The sequence below is a fragment of the Hemitrygon akajei genome, chromosome 8, assembly GCF_048418815.1.
Source record: "Hemitrygon akajei chromosome 8, sHemAka1.3, whole genome shotgun sequence".
Classification (NCBI taxonomy): Eukaryota; Metazoa; Chordata; class Chondrichthyes; order Myliobatiformes; family Dasyatidae; genus Hemitrygon; species Hemitrygon akajei.
Window position 1 is genome coordinate 133838683 of NC_133131.1, and position 19796 is coordinate 133858478.

At 40.4% G+C, this 19796-nt stretch overlaps 1 protein-coding gene across 1 annotated transcript in view; it reads right to left on the reverse strand.

Moving 5' to 3' along the window:
- The window catches only part of LOC140732273 (rho GTPase-activating protein 21-like), a 188908-nt gene that overhangs the window by 47224 nt on the left and 121888 nt on the right, over positions 1–19796 (reverse strand). Inside the window, 6 exon segments of the mRNA XM_073054679.1 lie at positions 3254–3296; positions 3397–3493; positions 3697–3855; positions 11235–13323; positions 17301–17355; positions 19426–19504. Coding sequence (XP_072910780.1) covers positions 3254–3296; positions 3397–3493; positions 3697–3855; positions 11235–13323; positions 17301–17355; positions 19426–19504 — 2522 coding nt within the window.

Consider the following 19796-nt stretch of genomic DNA (forward strand, 5'->3'; position numbering starts at 1 on the left):
TCCATTGTTTGGCACAGCTTTGTGGGCTGAAGGACCTGTATTGTGATGTAGGTTTTCTATAGGCTAAAGAGCTTTACATCAGTGCTGGATAAATTACAACCATATAACAATTACAGCACGGAAACAGGCCATCTCGGCCCTTCTAGCCCGTGCCGATGCTTACACTCACATAGTCCCACTGGCCCGCACTCAGCCCATAACCCTCCATTCCTTTCCTGTCCATATACCTATCCAATTTTACTTTAAACAACAATACCAAACCTGCCTCTACCACTTCTACTGGAAACTCGTTCCACACAGCTACCACTCTCTGAGTAAAGAAATTCCCCCTCGTGTTACCCTTAAACTTTTGCCCCCTAACTCTCAAATCATGTCCTCTTGTTTGAATCTCCCCTACTCTCAATGGAAAAAGCCTATCTACGTCAACTCAATCTATCCCCCTCATAATTTTAAACACCTCTATCAAGTCCCCCCTCAACCTTCTACGCTCCAAAGAATAAAGACCTACTGGAGAAATACTGGAGAAGATCCTACTAGATTCAATCTACTCTACTGGAAAAGCAGAGACTTGTTAGGAATAGTCAGCATGGCTTTATGTAGTAAAGACATGTCTTACAAGATAGTTTTTTTTGAAAGGATGATGAAGATAACTGATGAGGCACACAGTGTACATTGTCTACATGGACACAGTAAAACTTTTGACAAAGTTCCTCATGATCAAGAACATTAAGATCAATAGGATCTATAGAGACTTGGTAGGTTGGATTCAAAATTGGCTTGGTCGTAAAAAACCAGAGGCTAGCTGTGGAGGGGTCTAACTCTGAATGCAGATGAACCAATAAACAAGTTTACAGACAATACAAAAAGTGCTGCAGTTGTGAATAATGAGGGAAGTTATCAAAGGATACAGCAGAATATAGGCATTTGGAAATCTAGGCTGAGAAATGGCAAATGGAGTTTTATCCAGATAGGTGTGAGGTATTGTACTTTGGGAGGTCAAATACAAACACAAATACTTTATTGTCACCAAACAGTTGATACTAGAGCATACAATCATCACAGTGATATTTGTTTCTGCACTTCGCGCTCCCTGAAGTACAAATCAAAGTAAATATAATAAAATTTAAATTATAAATCATAATTAGAAAATAGAAAAGGGAAAGTATGGTAGTGCAAGTCAGGTCCAGATATTTGGAAGGTACGGCCCAGATCCGGGTCAGGATCTGTTCAGCAGTCTTACCACAGTTGGAAAGAAGCTGTTCCCAAATCTGGCCGTATGTATCTTCATGCTCTTGAACTTTCTCCCGGAGGGAAGTGGGACAAAAAGTGTGTTGGCTGGGTGGGACTTGATAATCCTGCCAGCACTCCCCCAACAGCATGTGGTGTAAAGTGAGTCCAAGGATGGAAGATTGGTTTGTGTGATGTGCTGGGCTACTTTCACGATCTTCTGCAGCTTCTTCTGATCTTGGACAGGACAACTTCCATACCAGGTTGTGATGCACCCTAGAAGAATGCTTTCTATGGTGCACCTATAAAAATTTGTGAGGGTTTTAGGGGACAGGCCAAATTTTTTCAGCTTTCTCAGGAAGTAAAGGCGCTGGTGGGCCTTCTTGGCAGTGGACTCTGCTTAGTTAGATCAAGTCAGGTCATTTGTGATATTCACCCTGAGGAACTTAAAGCTTTTGACATGTTCCACCCGCGCACCACCGATGTAGATGGGGTTGTGTGGTCCGCTACTCCTTCTGAAGTCAACAACCAATTCCTTCATCTTGCTGACGTTAAGGGATAGGTTATTGTCTTCGCACCATGCCACCAGGTTCTTAATTTCCTCTCTGTACTCAGACTCATCATTACCCAAGATGCGGCCTACAATTGTGGTGTCATCAGCAAACTTTAATACTGAATTCGATGGAAACTTGGCTACACAATCATGGGTGTTCAGTGAGAACAGCAGGGGGCTGAGTACAGCCTTGTGGGGCACCGGTGCTCAGACTGATTGTAGAGGAGAGCTTGTCCCCTATCTTTACAGCCTGGGTCCTGTCTGTGAGGAAGTTGAAGATCCAGCTGCAGATCTGAGTGCTAAGACCCAGGTTCCGGAGCTTAGGAATCAGTTTATTTGGAATTATGGTATTAAAGGCAGAGCTGCAGTCAATGAAAAGGAGCCTTACATATGCATCTTTATTCTCCAGGTGTTCTAAGGAGGAATGCAGTGCCAGAGAGATGGCAACTGCCGTTGACCTGTTGCTCCGGTAGACGAAGCGTTGAGATTGACTAGTAGGTTATGGTTGATGTGTGCCATAACCAATCGCTCGAAGCACTTCATAGCAATTGATGTTAGAGCCACAGGTCGATAGTCATTCAGGCATGCCACCTTGCTTTTCTTCAGACCAGGATTATCGTTGCCTTCTTAAAACAAGAGGGGATCTTAGACTGAAGCAGGGAGCAGTTGAAGATGTCAGCAAACACTCCAGTTAGCTCCCTTGCACAGGCCCGGAGAACCCGTCCCGGGACGCCATCTGGGCCCATCGCCTTCCTTGGATTTATCTTCAGGAAGGCTGTTCTAACGTCTTCCTCAGTGACGATGAATCTTGATGCCACCAGGTCCGGTTCATCCAGAGGGGGCAGGACGGTCCTCTTCTGTTCGAATCTTGCATAGAATACGTTAAGTTCGTCAGGAAGAGAAGTGCTACAGTTATTGATATTCCTAGCCTTTTCTTTGCGCCCAGTGATCTCAAATGTTCAAAAAAAGCATACAATAAATGGTAGTATCCTTAGCAGCACTGATAGACAGAGAAACCTTGTGTGTCAGTCCCAAGAGATTTACCAGGCATTTTTTTTTAAACAAATACAGAGAGTGGTAGGTGCCTGGAACTTGCTGCCAGGTGACGTGGTGGAAGCAGATATGACAGCAATGTTTAAGAGGCATTTAGAGAGCACATTAATAGGCAGAGAATGGTGGGATACAGTCCATGTGTTTAAACTGGCATCATGACAGGTACAACATAAACTGTGGGCTGAAGGGCATGTTCCTGTGTTGTACCTTTCTGGTTATGCTAATTTTGAAAATTAAGTAAATAAGGGAAGTAAATTTTTTTTTTAAGACCATAAAAAAATCTTCCTACCCAGGAAAGTTCACATTTACATTCTCAACATTTGTGTAAAGTATTATTTGTTACAAGTGTAACACCCTGGGAAAGTGAGAATAGACAAATGGAGATAGAATGCAATTTGCATTTTTAAAAAAATTACAAACCTTGTTTAGTCCCTTCAGGCTAGGCACTTGCTTCATTGATTTTCTGTAGAAAATAACAGTTTTTATTAAATAACAAATTAAGTCTACAATTAATTTTATAATTGTAATGCAAAAAACATTGCCTCTATTAATCAGTGACTTACAACTTTTCTTCTCTATAGTTATCTAATCCTTCATCATATGACTTTGATCTCTCAGTTTTTCCACTGGGCTTTGAATCAGTAGATGTTCTAATGGCTTCTAAAAAAATGCGGGGAAAAAAAAATAACGCAAGTAAACTCAAAGTATGATTTTTTCCCAACTCTCATCTCTTCATGCAACTGTGTTACTGAAAATCATGATGTGTACCATTTTCTAGAAATACAACCCACCTGTAAAGCTGTGTGGTACCTGTAAAAGCTGGAACTTTCCAGATCCAGAATACACTACACATAAATACCCACCTTGGTCATGTGATAACTGGCGACGAATAAAGGGGGCTGGTTTGGTAGGACTGGAAGGTATTGCTGTTGTTCTAAGAATTTCAGAGACTCCAGCTGAAATTACTGCTGATGCAGGAATGTGAGCAGATTCATGATCAACACTGGGACTTGTGGGTTCATCTAGGAGTAACATTAAGAATATCATAAATTATCAGCGATTAAATATAGATTTGAAAATTTCATATTGTTTCTAGATCCCTGTCCTGCTGAGACCCCAGTAAAAATAATTTACATGAAAGAAATGAGCCAAGACTGAATCCTCCTGACATGTTCCTGTTCGGTATTACACTATAGTTAACAGTCCAACTCCATTTGTAAATCATTGCTGTTCTGATTAATGGTATGCCATAGATTGTGATTACAGGCAGTGGCAATCCACACAAAATGACTGGCTGTGCTATTTTCTACATGGGACCATATGTGCAGCTTGTTCTTTCAATTAGAAATGTAGACAAATTTTAAAGTTATTAGTAGCAGAGTTAGAGCACCATGCACGTAAATTTATAAAATGTGTCATCAATCTTGGCACTGAAGACAAATGCAAACCACTATAGCACACACAATAATATATGATAAAATTGTTCAGGTTGCTCAAAGACTCAAATGGTCAAAACATTATATATTTTTTGCCCCTCTAAATCAAACCTTTTCTCTCCTACCACCCCTTGTTTTGTACTCAATTTAACATTATTTCTCAATATCTAAAATTATGAGATTTAACCCAATATCTTTGGATAAGAAATCAATACTTGAACCATTGGGTTTAATCAAATCTGAAAGCAGAGTTTATTACCGTATACATTAGAGCATATATGTCAAACTCAAGGCCCGCGGGCCAAATCCGGCCCGCGGTGGAATTATCTTTGGCCCGCGAGATAATATCTAATTACTATTAAAGCTGGCCCCAGTAATCGAAGCGCCTATGGCGTATGATATGGCTAATGCTGAGTTTATTCAGGTACCAGGTTTTCGGGGTTTTTAGTGTTTATTTGGCAGTCTTGCTCGGCAGTCTTCTTCATAAGAAACGAAATTTGTAAAGTGAAACACTTTGTAGTTATAGCAGAGACTGAGACACATGAGAGCAGGCTGAAAAAACAGAGGCAACGAAAGCTGCGTTCGCACGCGTCCGACTGATCCGGCCCGCATGAAGCTGCATTTTGCTCAATCCGGCCCGTGACCTAAAATGAGTTTGACACCCCTGCATTAGAGAATGAGGCTACACACTGAATTCAACAAGCTGAAAACTAATAGTGAGTTTTTCTTTTCTACCTTATGCTCCTACGGCTACTTATGGTATAGAGCAATAAAAACAGAATGGTAATGTGGAACATTGGCAGAAGTGTTTCGTGACACAGAGTGCAAAAATAAAAGTATCTATTAAATACTCTAAACAGAAAATAAAAAAGTAGTTTCCCAGACTTGAAATAAGTACACAATCTGTCTTCAATGAAATCATACTTTTATCATGGTTTCTCAAGAATGAAAAGAGTAAATGAAAAGTATTTCTTACATCTGCACAACATGAAAAAATGAAAGATAAATTCAAGATTTTATTGGAAAGTCACTCCCTGCATTGGGACAACACACACAAAATGCTGGTGGAACGCAGCAGGCCAGGCAGCATCTATACTTCTATAGGGAGAAGCGCTGTCGGGCCGAGACCCTTCGTCAGGACTAACTGAAAGGAAAGACAGTAGTAAGATTGAAAGTAGGAGGGGGAGGGGAAAATGCGAAATGATGGAAGACCGGAGGGGGTGGGGTGAAGCTGAGAGCCAGAAAGGTGATTGACAAAAGTGATACAGAGCTAGAGAAAGGAAAGGATCATGGGACGGGAGGCCTAGGGAGAAAGAAAGGGGGAGGGGAGCACCAGAGGGAGATAGAGAACAGGTAGAGTGATGGGCAGAGAGAGAAAGAAAAAAAAGGGAGGGGGAGAAAAACAAAAAAAAAATCTAAATATATAAACACCTAAGTTACAGGGAAAGGCTGAACAAGTTAGGTCTTTATTCTTTGGAGCATAGAAGGTTGAGGGGGGACTTGATAGAGGTATTTAAAATTATGAGGGGGATAGATCGAGTTGACATGGAGAGTAGGGGAGATTCAAACAAGAGGACATCATTTCAGAGTTAGGGGGCAAAAGTTTAAGGGTAACACGAGGGGGCATTTCTTTACTCAGAGAGTGGTAGCTGTGTGGAATGAGCTTGCAGTAGAAGTGGTAGAGGCAGGTTCGGTATTGTCATTTAAAGTAAAATTGGATAGGTATATGGACAGGAAAAGAATGGAGGATTATGGGCTGAGTGCGGGCCAGTGGGACTAGGTGAGTGTAAGCGTCGGCACGGACTAGAAGGGCTAAGATGGCCTGTTTCCGTGCTGTAATTGTTATATGGTTATACCAGGGATGGGGTAAGAAGGGGAGGAGGGGCATTAACAGAAGTTAGAGAAGTCAATGTTTACGCCATCAGGTTGGAGGCTACCCAGCCGGTATATAAGGTGTTGTTCCTCCAACCTAAGTGTGGCTTCATCTTGACAATAGAGGAGGCCATGAATAGACATATCAGAATGGGAATGGGACGTGGAATCCCTCCCCCAACATCTTTCCCTCCCCCCCTTTCTGCTTTCCGCAGGGATCGCTCCCTACGCGACTCCCTTGTCCATTCATCCCCCCATCCCTTCCCACCGATCTCCCTCCTGGCACTTATCCTTGTAAGTGGAACAAGTGCTACACCTGCCCTTACACTTCCTCCCTCACCACCATTCAGGGTCCCAGACAGTCCTTCCAGGTGAGGCGACACTTCACCTGTGAGTCAGCTGGTGTGGTATACTGCGTCTGGTGCTCCTGGTGTGGCCTTTTATATATTGGTGAGACCTAACGCAGACTGGGAGACCGTTTCGCTGAACACCTACGCTCTGTCCGCCAGAGAAAGCAGGATCTCCCAGTGGCCACACATTCTAATTCCACGTCCACGTCCCAGGCAAGAAGCATCTTCAATCATATTCAAGAAGAAGATATGTCGGTAACCTTCACAGCCAGCAGATGTTGGTTTGATAGATTTAAGCAGTGCAGTCACCTCTATAACATACATAGCTAGTGCAGACAGCAAGGTAGCCCAGAAACTTCAAGAACTGGCAGAGCAATGCATCCTGGGTGAATCTGAGGACACTGATTTTTTTTTTAAAAAGCGTGTTGCACCAGACAGTCAGCCATTCTTGTCTGGTGTGTGGTGTCAGGATTAGTCTCATTTCGGATTAACTGGGTCACGATATGAACGTTCCTGACTCAACACTTGTTTTTTTTTACAAGGCCGAGTGGCTAGCTCAATGCTCAACCCTACATGGATGGAAAGCGTGCTTGGGGTGGCCCGACTTGGATTCGAACTCGGGAGCCTTCGCTCTGGAGTCCGGCACTGATGCCATTGCGCCATCAGCCAATGGAGAAGAGGACACACCAGCAAGAAACCTCACCAGAAAATTCCTCAGCACTAGCATCACCATGATCATACAAATTATGAACCAGTTCATCGAGAATGACCCTGCCTGGGAGCCAAGCAATAAGGCGAAGAGAGATGCTCTCAACATGATTTCCTGCTGCCGAGAACTGTATCATGAAAGGAAACTTAAGAGAAGGCAGTGAAATCTCACCACCGACTTGAAGAAGCCAAAGTTAGAGGAGGAACATAGTCTAATCCCTCTAAGATATAACCACCACCTGTTTCCTTCTGCTGCCACTGCAAGGTGTTGCTGCTCCACTGATGTGCAAGTTAGGTCTATTTACATGTTTGTTACTCCACAAATTACTGTACTCTATCATATATCAGGCTTGATTTTTTTATAAATCAGGCACACATGTCTATTTATGTGAAGTTATCATGACCCTGCATAGCACTGATTTACAAAGCACCCCACCTCCGAGGAACGCATCCTCAGTATTAAGTGGGTACTCAACAGTTCACACAAAACCTTTAGACTATACCATATACTATCCAAATAGTTAACTCCTCAGATCACTTATATTTCATAGAAAATTACCCCAGGTAAGCTGCTCTCATAACTACACTGGCAATAACCCCATAAATTCATATTACATTCTCGCTTACGGTATCGCATGCTTCTTTTTTAAAACCTGGTGACCAAAGCTTTACAGAGTAACTTAATTTCACTGTGACTTTACTGATTTTGCATGATGTATGTAAACTAATTATACAATTTTTCACTGGACAAGAAAAAGAATGAAAGTGACATACGACATGCTTACTTTCATCAGATAGGGCTTTGAGTACAAGGGTTGAGATGTCATGTTACAGCTGTTAGGATGTTGCCCATACTGCACCTGGGATAGAGTGTGTAGAGTTCAATACTCCAGACTATAAAGAGATAGTGATTAAACCTGTGAACGTGCAGAAAACATTTCACAAGGATGTTGCCAGGGCTTGAGGGCTCAAGGGCTCAAGTTATCAAGATGGCGAAGTGGATCTGAAGTGGACATCCAACGCAGACACTCTTATCAAAAAGGCTCAGCAGAGGTTGTATTTCCCAAGTCAACTCAGGAAGTACAACCTGCCTCAGGAGCTGCTGATACAATTCTATTCAGGAATAATCCAATCTGTTCTCTGTTCGTCCATCACTGTCTGGTTTGGATCAGCTACCAAACAAGACAAGAATAAAGAACCGTACATGAAATTGATGAGCTGTATGTGCATGTGCTTACATTGAACAAACCTTCTGTGCCAATAACCAGGACCTGTTCAAAGTAGGGAAGGATTGATAAACCTAGATACAAGGCATTTAGGAAAGATGGAAAAAAGTAGTGCAAATCAAAGTTTTTAACTGCACCAATGTATTCCAGTGTTGAGTGGCCTTAATTCTCCTTTCCTTGTTTTCACTGTTATTCTCAATTGTGAGTATCTGATGAATGGCTCATCAGAGAGATTAATATCAATGTTCAGCTGCCTCCATCACTTCTATTCCATTTGTCACCAGCTCCTAAGCCATCCCCGGTCCAGACTTACTTATCCAGTCAGACCAATTTCAAGCCCCATTCATGCTTTTCCCCTCAAATCACTGATCAGTTAATATTCCCTGTGGCTGTTACTTTAGTTAGTGTTGTTGATGGTTCTTTCAACTCAATTATTATCTTTGCTTTTTAAAATGCGTCATCATCCCTCTCTCCATAAAACAGTTTGATTTGAGGTCTTGCAAACTATGTTTTACATAGTTTTACATTTTTTACATTCCCAGAAAATGTTGCTGCCCCCCAATTCATTGTACAAAATTCTTGAAATTCTCATTTTTCTAGTTAGAGGTGCAGCACAGAAGAGGCCCTACCGACCCACCAAGCCATGCCATCCAACAAACCACAATTTACAATGACAAATTAACCTACCAAACAGAACGCCTTCGGACAGTGTGAGGAAACCAAAACACCCAGAAGAAACACACGCACACAAAGGGAAAATATACAAACTTTCTCAGAGGGCGCCAGAATTGAACTCAGACCTCCAAGGCCCCGAGCTGTAATAATGTCCCGCTAACTGCTATCGTGGCACTCCAAATAATTATGTAAAGCCTTTGTTTAAGCCACTCTGTTCCAATACATAGCAGACAAAGACTTCCCCTGTCTCATTTCAGCCATATCTATCCAGTTGCAAACAGGGGCCCACAGCAACTCCCTCTTCCTAATCTGCTTTTTTCCCTTTGGAGTCAAGGTTCCATTATTGAACTCTAGCATATATCACTCCTATTTGCACATGAAATGAGTAACTTCCTGTAGCAGGTTATCTAGGAAATGCAAATATAGAAACTTGATATCATGTCAATGGTGAGTGTAACAGGAAGATGCCAATCGTTGGATATACACATCTATCCTCAGACTGTTCCTTGTTTGAAGTTGGTGTTCTGTTACATGGAAATCTCAGAGAGTACTGTGCACTTCAGTTATTTTACCAGCAATACTTGATCCTTTGGAGGCACAAGTGACTGCAAATGCTGTAATCTGAAGCAAAACTGAAAGAATTCAAAAGGTCAAGCTGCATCTCTTGCAGCATCAGCAAAAGGATGTTGACATTTTGGATGTTGGATACCAATTATCTCTCTGCCTCTGCAAATGCTGCCTGAGATCCTCCAGCAGTTTATTTTTAATTCTGATAGCCTTTGCTTGATTCCTCCTTTAAGCTAACATGGTCATGCTAGACCCCATCTCCCAGACCCTCATCTCTGGCACATCTGGTTAACAAAGGCACCTATATCAAACTTACTTATTGACTACAGCTCCACCTAGTGTAATTCCAAACTCCAAACTAGGACTCTGCTTGCACGTTTGCAAATAGATCCTTGTCTTCCGGACCAACACACTGCAATCAATAAAGATGGCAACAATACCACTGACAAGATTACCCTCAACATCAGTGCCCCACAAGGCTACATCCTTACTAAGAAACCTGGAACACCTGGCTCTGAAACCAAAGAAGAATAGCCCTTAACTCAGCAGTGGAGTTATCGGGGCACCATCATGACGGTGTTTCCGTAGCAAGCTATTCTTGTTTCGACGAGGCTGAGTTGCTAGCTCGATGCTTGACCCGACTTGGATGCGAACTTGGGAACCTTCACTCTGGAGTCTGGCGCCGATATTATTGCGCCACCAAGCCGGTCTGTTACCAAATACCACTCCTAACTCCATTTTTAAGTTTGTAAATGACACCAGTGTTGTAGGCCAGATCTCAAACGATGACGAGATGGAATGCAGGAAGGAGACAGTGAGTCCAACATGGTATGAACATAACAACCTTGCCCTCAGTATCAATACAATGAATTCAGAAAGTGAGGTGGAAAGTGGCCTTGTTTATATCAAAGGTGCTGGGTGGGGTGGGGGGGGGGGGGTTGAAATCTTTAAGTTCCTTGGGATAAATATCACCAACTATTTGTCCTGGTCCAGTCATGTGGAAACCACAGCGAAGAAAGCACAACACCTAAACTTCCTCACTTCCTCAAAATTCTCAGGAAACACATTATGTTCCCAATTACTCTTAACAATTTGTATAGATGCACCATTGAGAGTAACCTATCTACATGCATTACTGCTTGGTGTTGCAACTTCCCTGTCCAAGACTGCAAAAAATTACAGAGAGTTGTAAATGAAGCCCAATGCAGCCCAATCCATCACAAACCAACCTCCTAAGTCATGTAAAATGTCTAAGTGCATAAAAGCATAAATTTGCTGGAAATATTGGTCTCTTCTGCATTTTGTTTAGAACAGCATTTGTACTTCACAGTAAGAATCTTTCCAATTTCCTCCCAAAAACTGTACAACTACTTAATGGGAGCAATTAACTACAAAAGGGAAAGAATAATCTAACACAACCAATATTGGAGATATAGTACAGTGAGCTTTCTCAAAGCATTTCCACCTAACCCCCCTCCCCCATCCAACCCTTAAATTCATTTATAACATACTGTGATATAGCAGAATAAGCTTTACAGTTTTATTTATTAAAAAAATTTGGTCTTACCAATGAAAGGGATTGATGCTAATGAATCATCCTGTGGGCTTGAACTTGATGCCTTTCTCTGATCACCTATTCGCTTAATATTTACTTCACGGCGTGCATCATTAGGTAGCCAGCAGGTAGGATCGGTTGCCGTATCTGGTGAATTTACAGCCAAAATGTATGACTGGTGTCTTAGTGGTTGTGGTGTTAATCGACTTGTAGCATGCTTTCCCCTCAAAACCACAGTTTCTTTATTGTCTGAGACTTCCTGTTCTTTATGCCCAGAGGCATCTTCATTTTGTTCATGAGAATTCTCCATATCCAATTTTGATTTCTCCTCTTGCTTATTTTCAAGTTTAATTTTTTCTGGCTCCTTGCCCTTTTGTCTAACTGATGTATTTGCAACAGTAGAGGTAGCAAAGGCCTTTACCATCTTACTAGGCTGTACTGATGTTGGTGTAGGACATGATGCTGATCTTACTCCAACAACCACTTCTGCTGGATACTCAGGCACACTTTCAGCTCTTGCTCTGTGATCTAAGAGCTGTTCACATACATTGGCGTGATTTACCATTCTTTGGTCTTTTAACGCATCAATGCTAATACTTTGGGTAGGAGAGAGAACTGGTGGTGTTGCATAGGAAACACAGGTGTTTAACGAAGAACTTGGCAGAGTAGTTTGAAATGACATTGGTACGTAAGACATGTCTTGAGGAGCTTGAGGTTGCTGGCCTGTAAAAGTAGGTTGGTGGTCTTTTGAATGCTGAGCAGGTTTTGTGTCTGTGGCTACCCTGCACCTTGAAGGGGCAGGACTAGAAAGTGTAGTATTTCGTGTTTTGGATCGTATCTTTATACTGTCAACATTGGAAAAACTTGGTGAAAAATTATTGTTCTGCGACTGTGTTGTACTACTAAGAGACATCCGAGATCCTGGCTGCCCAACGTGTCTGACAGGTTGCCGCAATCCTTCTCGAAAAACATGTCTATTACCCAGTTCATTAACTCCAGTGGTTCGGTCATAAATTCGTTTTACTCCACCATCAGCAGGATCATGTGACCTTGTTCCAATATCTGCTGCAAGAACATCTAATGTTTCTGCCTGTTTTCCAATATAATCACATGATCTTGTCCTATGGTTCTGTGGCCCAATTACCGGTGATGTCAATGCATCCTGTGAAGCACTTCGTGGCCAATCTTTCATTAAAACTGACTCCCCTAATCTTTCTTGAGACACGCTACGATATCTCATTGACGTGGCTTGGTAAGATCGGTCATGCGAAGTGCTTCGACGTCGTGCTGGAGCTGTAACATGAGTTGGAGCTGTTTGTTGATAGTCTGTTGAATTTTGAACAGCTGCTCTTAAACTATCCAATCTTTCCTGTATTGTCCTACTACCATACATGTGCAAACGTCTATTTTCTGTATACTCTTTATATGTTTTATAATTGCGCCAGTCTATATTCTGGTGTGAAGCTACAGATGGAGATGCATGTTGATTTGTGGCTGCTGAAGAATCTGTAGTTTGAGGCATAGTCCTGCTGGAAGCAGCATCCTTACATGAACTATAGATTGTCTGCTTACCAATGTTAGTGGTAGTGGTAGTTACTGTGGAATCTTTTGTCCTACCACTTGTACCCTGCTGAACTGCAGTACTGGTCAACAGAGCTGAAGAAGCAGCATTCCTCACTCTTGGTTTCCCAGTTGTATGGTCAGTCAATTCATACCGAACTTCTTCTGTTCTATGAGCTGGACTTGAATGGTTAATTCTACCAGATGAAAATTCATCAACCCTCTCCGAAGGCACAATAACAGTCTTTACTGTTTCATTACAAACACAAACAGCAGTATTAGTTTTTGCAATATCAACTGGTGAAGGTGGTACTTGCACTTCAGTCCGATAACCTCTATCAGATGTAGCAGTAGCATGTACTGGTCTACTAATTTGTTGCTTCCCTCGAGAAGGTTCTGGTGGTGAAACTTCCATAGGCTGAGGCGCAGATGAAGTGGTGTTAGTCAATCGAGGATAACAAACAGGTGGTGGCTCAGGGATGTTCTGGGCATTGCCTGTGTATGGATCATTGCCTTTTAAGTAGGCATCTTGGGAGTAAGCCTTAAAAGAAAGATATACTAAATTTCAAAATGAGAAAACACAAATAACAATTTCCCAATAAAAAGATAAATGGCACTTTACCATAATAGCCAACAAAAAGTTAACAGGTATCTAATGGTTTTGGTTTCATTGTCGTGTAAATTCAAGAACATGAATCCAAGAAATAGATCAGTTTTCTATTATGAATTTCACACAAAATGTTCCTTTGCTGAAAGAATCAAACTTGAAAGCAACCTGGAGCATTTGGCTTTCTACTGCCAACAATCTGTCGACTCCCATGGAAAGAGGGCATGCAACTTTAGCACTCAGTTGTGGACCAATAGAAGCATTTTTTCCTCAAGCCTCACTTTGCTCAGCCCCATGGCTAGTATCCCTACAACCAGACATTCATATCATCCCTTTTCCCCCATAATTACTACTCCCATTCAACAGTAAAAATTGGTTAACACATTCTTCTTCCCCCCCCCCCAACTCATTTTTATAGGAATGCAACAGCTGCCCAACCCTTGGGGAGTGGGAGAGGGGTTATCTACATCTACCCTGCGCAAAGTTTATTTTATAATTCCAACATATTTAAGTTTAAGAGTTTACTGAAAAGTGCTGAATTTGCACCTGTAATCCAATTCACCAAAATATGTTTGCTCATGTTCTATTTTATCAAAATAGTAAATAGAAGTGAGATTTTAAATATTACACCCAATTTAGAATTGCAGAAACAAACTAATGCTATGTTAACTGAGAGTTGAAACATTAAAATTCTCATGAAAATGTAGAAATCCAAAGCAAATTGGATTTAATGAAAAAATACAGTTCTATGTAGTTTTACAATTCAAGTTCTTTAAATACTCTCAGCACACCCACCTCATGTTTCAAAGTTTGGTTCTTCTGAAAAACTGTCAAACTTAGTTCTAATTTCTTTTCTGATGCACAGGGAATCTCAGTAATCATTTTATAATCAAATTTATGGCAGAGATATGACAACTTGATTTGTTTCTTTGTTCAAGTGTTCAGCATGACCACTTGTGAACCATATTTATCTAAAATGAATTAATATATAAAATGATTCTGCCCTGTTCTGATAGCAAAATAAGCTCAAGAGTTCTTAATTCACTTAAGGTGTAGGTTCAAATTACAAAATATCCTGTTCAAATCCAAACATGCTCAGGCTCAAACACTAATGCTGTCCCACCCATCATGTATGAACAATAAAGGTCGTCTATGTAGTCATGACTACAGATCCAAGGGTACAGAATTTTAAAACTGGGAGTGGCTGTAAACTAGAACTGTGTTCATACTCAAATCATGCTGTTGATTAAACATTCAACAGCAAGAAAAAAATTAAACAATGCTCTGTGATTATCATGAAAGAATGAGGATATTTTAATCTCCAAAAGCTTTAAATGTGACCCCAGCCTGACTGTTCCCAGCTTTAACCTGGAGTCAAAGGAGTGAAACTACTTTCAGACTGCGATTTACTCACTGAGATCACTTAAAGAAAATGTAATTTAAGTTATTTTTTTCTGACACGTGGAGGCCAGATACCTACACTCTGGGATTTTCAACAGAAAAGCTGAATTTATCAGGTGCCAGTTTTGCACTAGCTGTGACAGACACCTGGCATGACAATCTGGGTGGCTGTTGATCAGAAACCTACTCAGGTTTCTAACTAAACCACCTTCCCACCCCCCACACTTTTCCAACCCCAGCCTCTGGACCTCAGCTATGGCCAGAAACCACCCTGCTCACCTGACTCTCAGTGCTTCTGGTTGGGACTCCAACCCCAGCTCTGGCCACATACCAAATTATTTCTATTTCACTATTCTTGCTAGCATGTAATCTATCGCATGGCAGATAAGATTCACTGGATACCAACAGGACAGGGCTCTGGTGGAATGTGCTATATTTAGCAACATTCCTTGTAATACACTGTGAGAAGTCAGCTGATAATGAAGCCTTAGTGTACCAGTCTACTCAATCTCCTCATACATTAACCAAGTTATCTCTGGAAAAGTCTCATGAATCTTCAGTTTGCTCTTTTTATGGCAATCACACCCTTTCTCAGGTAAAGCTGTGCCAATACTCCAGGGGCACTCTCACGAAAAGCCCTACACATGTGCAATAAGACTCCTTTACTCTTTATGCAAGCATAGGAAAATTTAAAATAGATTCCTTTAGCAATCTTACCAGCACTGCAAAGACCTCTGCAAATCGAACGACAAAGGTGTCACAACAAGGTTGAAAGGAGTAACAGTTAAAATAAAGTAAATGTGATTAAAAATAGAAATGGTTGATACATACAGAGGCAGAACTATTTTGTCACACTGAAGCTGGATACAACAAACTGTAAATATATATAATCTGACTTCTCTGAACAATATCACTAAAGCAGTGAATTATTAGGTTGTATAATAAGACCAAAGTCAGCTTATTGTCATAAATGTTTAGTCCAGAAAGTATACTCTACACATGGCCAATGTACATGATAACTTTTTTTTTTACTGGGCCTCCGCTGAGTTTTCACCATAGAGTTCATAACTCCCTTTTTACCTAGATTACTGTTGCTTTCAGCTCTTGGAATCACTGATGATAAAATGAAATGCTTAATTAGACAAGTATTCTAACATTCCAAACAGCTACTTTGTTGTTATAATCACTGAATTAGAAAGATAACATAACCAAATTATCCTTCCCAGTGATTCCTTTCTTAAACTATTTTCTGCAATTGCTGATCTTATTTTATTACGGAATACAGATTGTACATATCTGTTATGTGAAAGGAAAGCTTGTAGCTTTGAAAACAAATTAATTAATTTATCCTAATTATTTAATTTGTGCATCACATTCCTATTGATTAAAAAGGAATTAATAACAAGCAACATAAGCATTTAACAGCACTATCTTTAACACGAGATGCAGAAGTTTTACTTAAAATCAAAAGAAATTACGAGAACAAGAATGGTGTTTTTCCTTTGCTTTTCTAGAACTAGATAGTTTATTGTAAACTAAGGTAGCGGTAGGTAGCTCCACCATGAGTAGACCCCTCTCCACCATAAAATACATCTTCAAGAGGCAGTTCCTCAAGAAGTTGGCATCCTTCATTAAGGACCCACACCATCTGAGCTTTCGGAGATGGTAAAAGAGTTTCGAGACCCATTCTCAATGACTTATGAAAAGCTTCTTCCCCTGCATCATCAGATTTCTGAATGGTTCATGAAAAATACCTCTGGATTTCTCGCAACTGAAGAATCTCTTACTATTACGCTATTCCCTTTTTGCACTATGTATTTATTTTGTAATGTATAGATGTTTATGTTTTTGCTTGTACTGCTGTTACAAACCAACAAATCTCACATCATAGGTCAGTGATAATAAATCTGTTTCTGTTATTTTTCAAATGATGTTTAATTTGTCAGTTGCGGATGTATTTTATCAGTCCCACAAATTTTTGTATTCTTGAATCCTGGTAACGTAAGTTTCTCATTGTGTGCAATAGTCAAATAAAGTGAATGAATTTTTGACAATTCAAAATCTTGTTGCCAATTCTGTCCATTTTATGGAAGGTCCTGCAGCTGAAAACAGGCTTCATAGAAATATTGAGTGAACACGCCAACTGTTACATTATTAATCAATCTTGCCATGAAGCGTAGAGAAAGATATACCACCAGCCCAAAGTCTCATTTGCATCAGAATATTTTGGAGTAACTGATCAGATATAAAATAAAAGTACAGAAAATTAATTTCAATGTATACCACTGCAGATATGACTCAGATAAAGCTTTGTTGGAACTGGAATGTAAAGTTGAGCTTTGGAAATTCAAAGAATAGTAAAGGCATTGTTTGCTAAACTTGAGCATCAGTATAGCCAATTATGATTAAGAATCTGAATAACATGCTTAGTCTAATAGCTATAAAACCAAGTAATTGTAGTTTGATCAGAATTTACCCTGTAACCAACTAGTGAACACCAAGAAACTTACCAACTGCAAAATGTCTTCATCTTTTGGCATAACACAAAGCTCCAGGACAGAATCACTGTAACACAGGATATACAGTTTTATTCATTATCTGTTTAGCATTACTAACCAGTGTTATACCATAAAACAACTGAACTTAGACCATAAGACATAGGAGCAGAATTAGGCCATCTAGCCCATCAAGTCTGTTCCGCCATTCCATCATGACTGATTCTTTTTTTCTACTTCAACCCCAGTTCCCAACCTTCTCCTTGTAACCTTTGACGCCATGTCCAATCAAAAATCTGTCAACCTATGTCTTAAATACACCCAGCGATCTGGCCTCCACAGCTGCATGTGGCAACAAATTCCACAAATTCACCACCCTTTGGCTAAAGAAATTTCTCCGCATCTCTATTTTGAAAGGGTGCTCCTCTATCCTGAGGCCGTGCCCTCTTGTCCTAGACTCTCCCACCATGGGAAACAACCTTTCCATGTCTACTCTGTGTCGGCCTTTCAGCATTCGAAAGGTTTCAATGAGATCCCTCCTCATCCTTCTGAATTCCAGTGAGTACAGACCCAGAGCCATTAAATGCTCCTCGTATGATAACCCTTTCATTCCTGGAATCATCCTTGTGAACATTCTCTAGACCCTCTCCAATGCCAGCACATCTTTTCTAAGATGAGGGGCCCAAAACAGTCCACAATACTCAAGGTGAGACCTCACCAGCGCCTTATAAAGCCTCAGCATCACATCCTTGCTCTTGGATTCTAGATCTCTTGAAATGAATGCTAACATGGTATTTGCCTTCTTCGCCAACTCAACCTGCAAGTTAACCTTCAGGGTGTTCTGCACAAAGACTTCCAAGTCCCTCCGCATCTCAGATTCCTGGATTTTCTCCCCATTTAGAAAAGAGCCCACACATTTATTTCCACTACCCAAGTGCATGACCATGCATTTGCCAACATTGTAGTTCATTTGCCACTATCTTGCCCATTCTCCTAATCAGTTTAAGTCCTTCTGCACCCTACCCATTTCCTCAACACTACCTGCCCCTCCACCAATCTTTATATTATCTGCAAACTTGGCAACAAAGCCATTTACTCCATCATCACAGCACCATCTATTCCATCATGCACAGACAGCAGAAACAGTTTAATTTGACATCAAGTTTGTCACAGATATCATAGGCTGAAGGGCATAAGCTGTGCTGTACTGTGCTCCTTGAGCATGTACCACCTTGGGACTCTACAGATTATGCATCAAGATCAGATGTTTATACTATGCAAGGATCAGGAAGGTAGCTTGGTTTTCACCTTGTGACTCACGTATCGCATCAGAGCACAATCAGGTGGAGGGGAAAGCAAAAGTAGTGAATAGCCTGCGCCCACAGGACACTTCAAACTTCCATCAGCTAAAAGAATGTTTTGCTACTGACAACAAAATACATTATCAAAGAGACTGGAGATTTATTATTATGAAGATGCATTAGGCAGTACTCCTTGAAAAGAATGCCCATTTGCATGTGCAATCAAACATTGCAAGAAGATTTTCATCAAAGGCTTGCTATAATGGTAATTTAAATGTGTTATATCTTATTCAAGTCTTGACCAAGTATAGTTATAAATCAAGGTGTTCACTTCTCACTAGTATATTCCCCTGCTCTGTGCTGCTTTTATTTAAATGGCAGATTCTATTTCCGCCTTGATTTAGGTGAAGCAAGGGGAACAGGAATCAACTGAGGACAGTCGTAACATTTACATGTCAAAATTAAACACTTGAAAGCACTAGCCATCTTCAAATTGCGATGGAATGCCAATAACATTATTTTATACCACTGAACTCTAAAATAGATGGATATATCAGAAAATCAACTTTTGATACAGCAACCACAATTCTGAAAATTTGCTCCCCTTTAACCCAAATACTGCCTTTATTATTCAGATAGGCATTAATAATCTTCAATTTAACTATGCCCAAACAAAATGACAAAGAAACGAGTTGTATTTATCCTGTGGGCGAGATACAAAACTAGTTAAACATTAAAACAAACAATATTTTGTGTCTCTAATTAAACATCATGCCAGGATTGCTAATCCATAATAAACAAATCAATAGTTGTTTACAAAAAAAAAGTTCAATTCATACCTTTCCTGAATCAAGGCTATAACTTGAGAATATGTTTTCCCTATAATGCTTTCCCCATTTACTTTGATAATCCGGTCACCTGAGTTATAGAAAGTAAACATTAAAGATCAGTGCAAGATTACAGGAAACAACAGGAACTGTATCAAATCATGATCCTTCTTCATTCCTGCAACAATTCAACAATTTAAATCAAATGAAAACTTTAGAATATTGGTAGATAAATTTTAAATATCACTCATTTTCTGACAAAGTAATGTTTATTTCCAAATATGAAAAGTAATTTTTATCTTCTTTAATGGGCAAGAGGGACAATCCATCATAGTCTGATGAGTGCCACATGAATGAATTCTGAGGGACAAGATTGACTCATA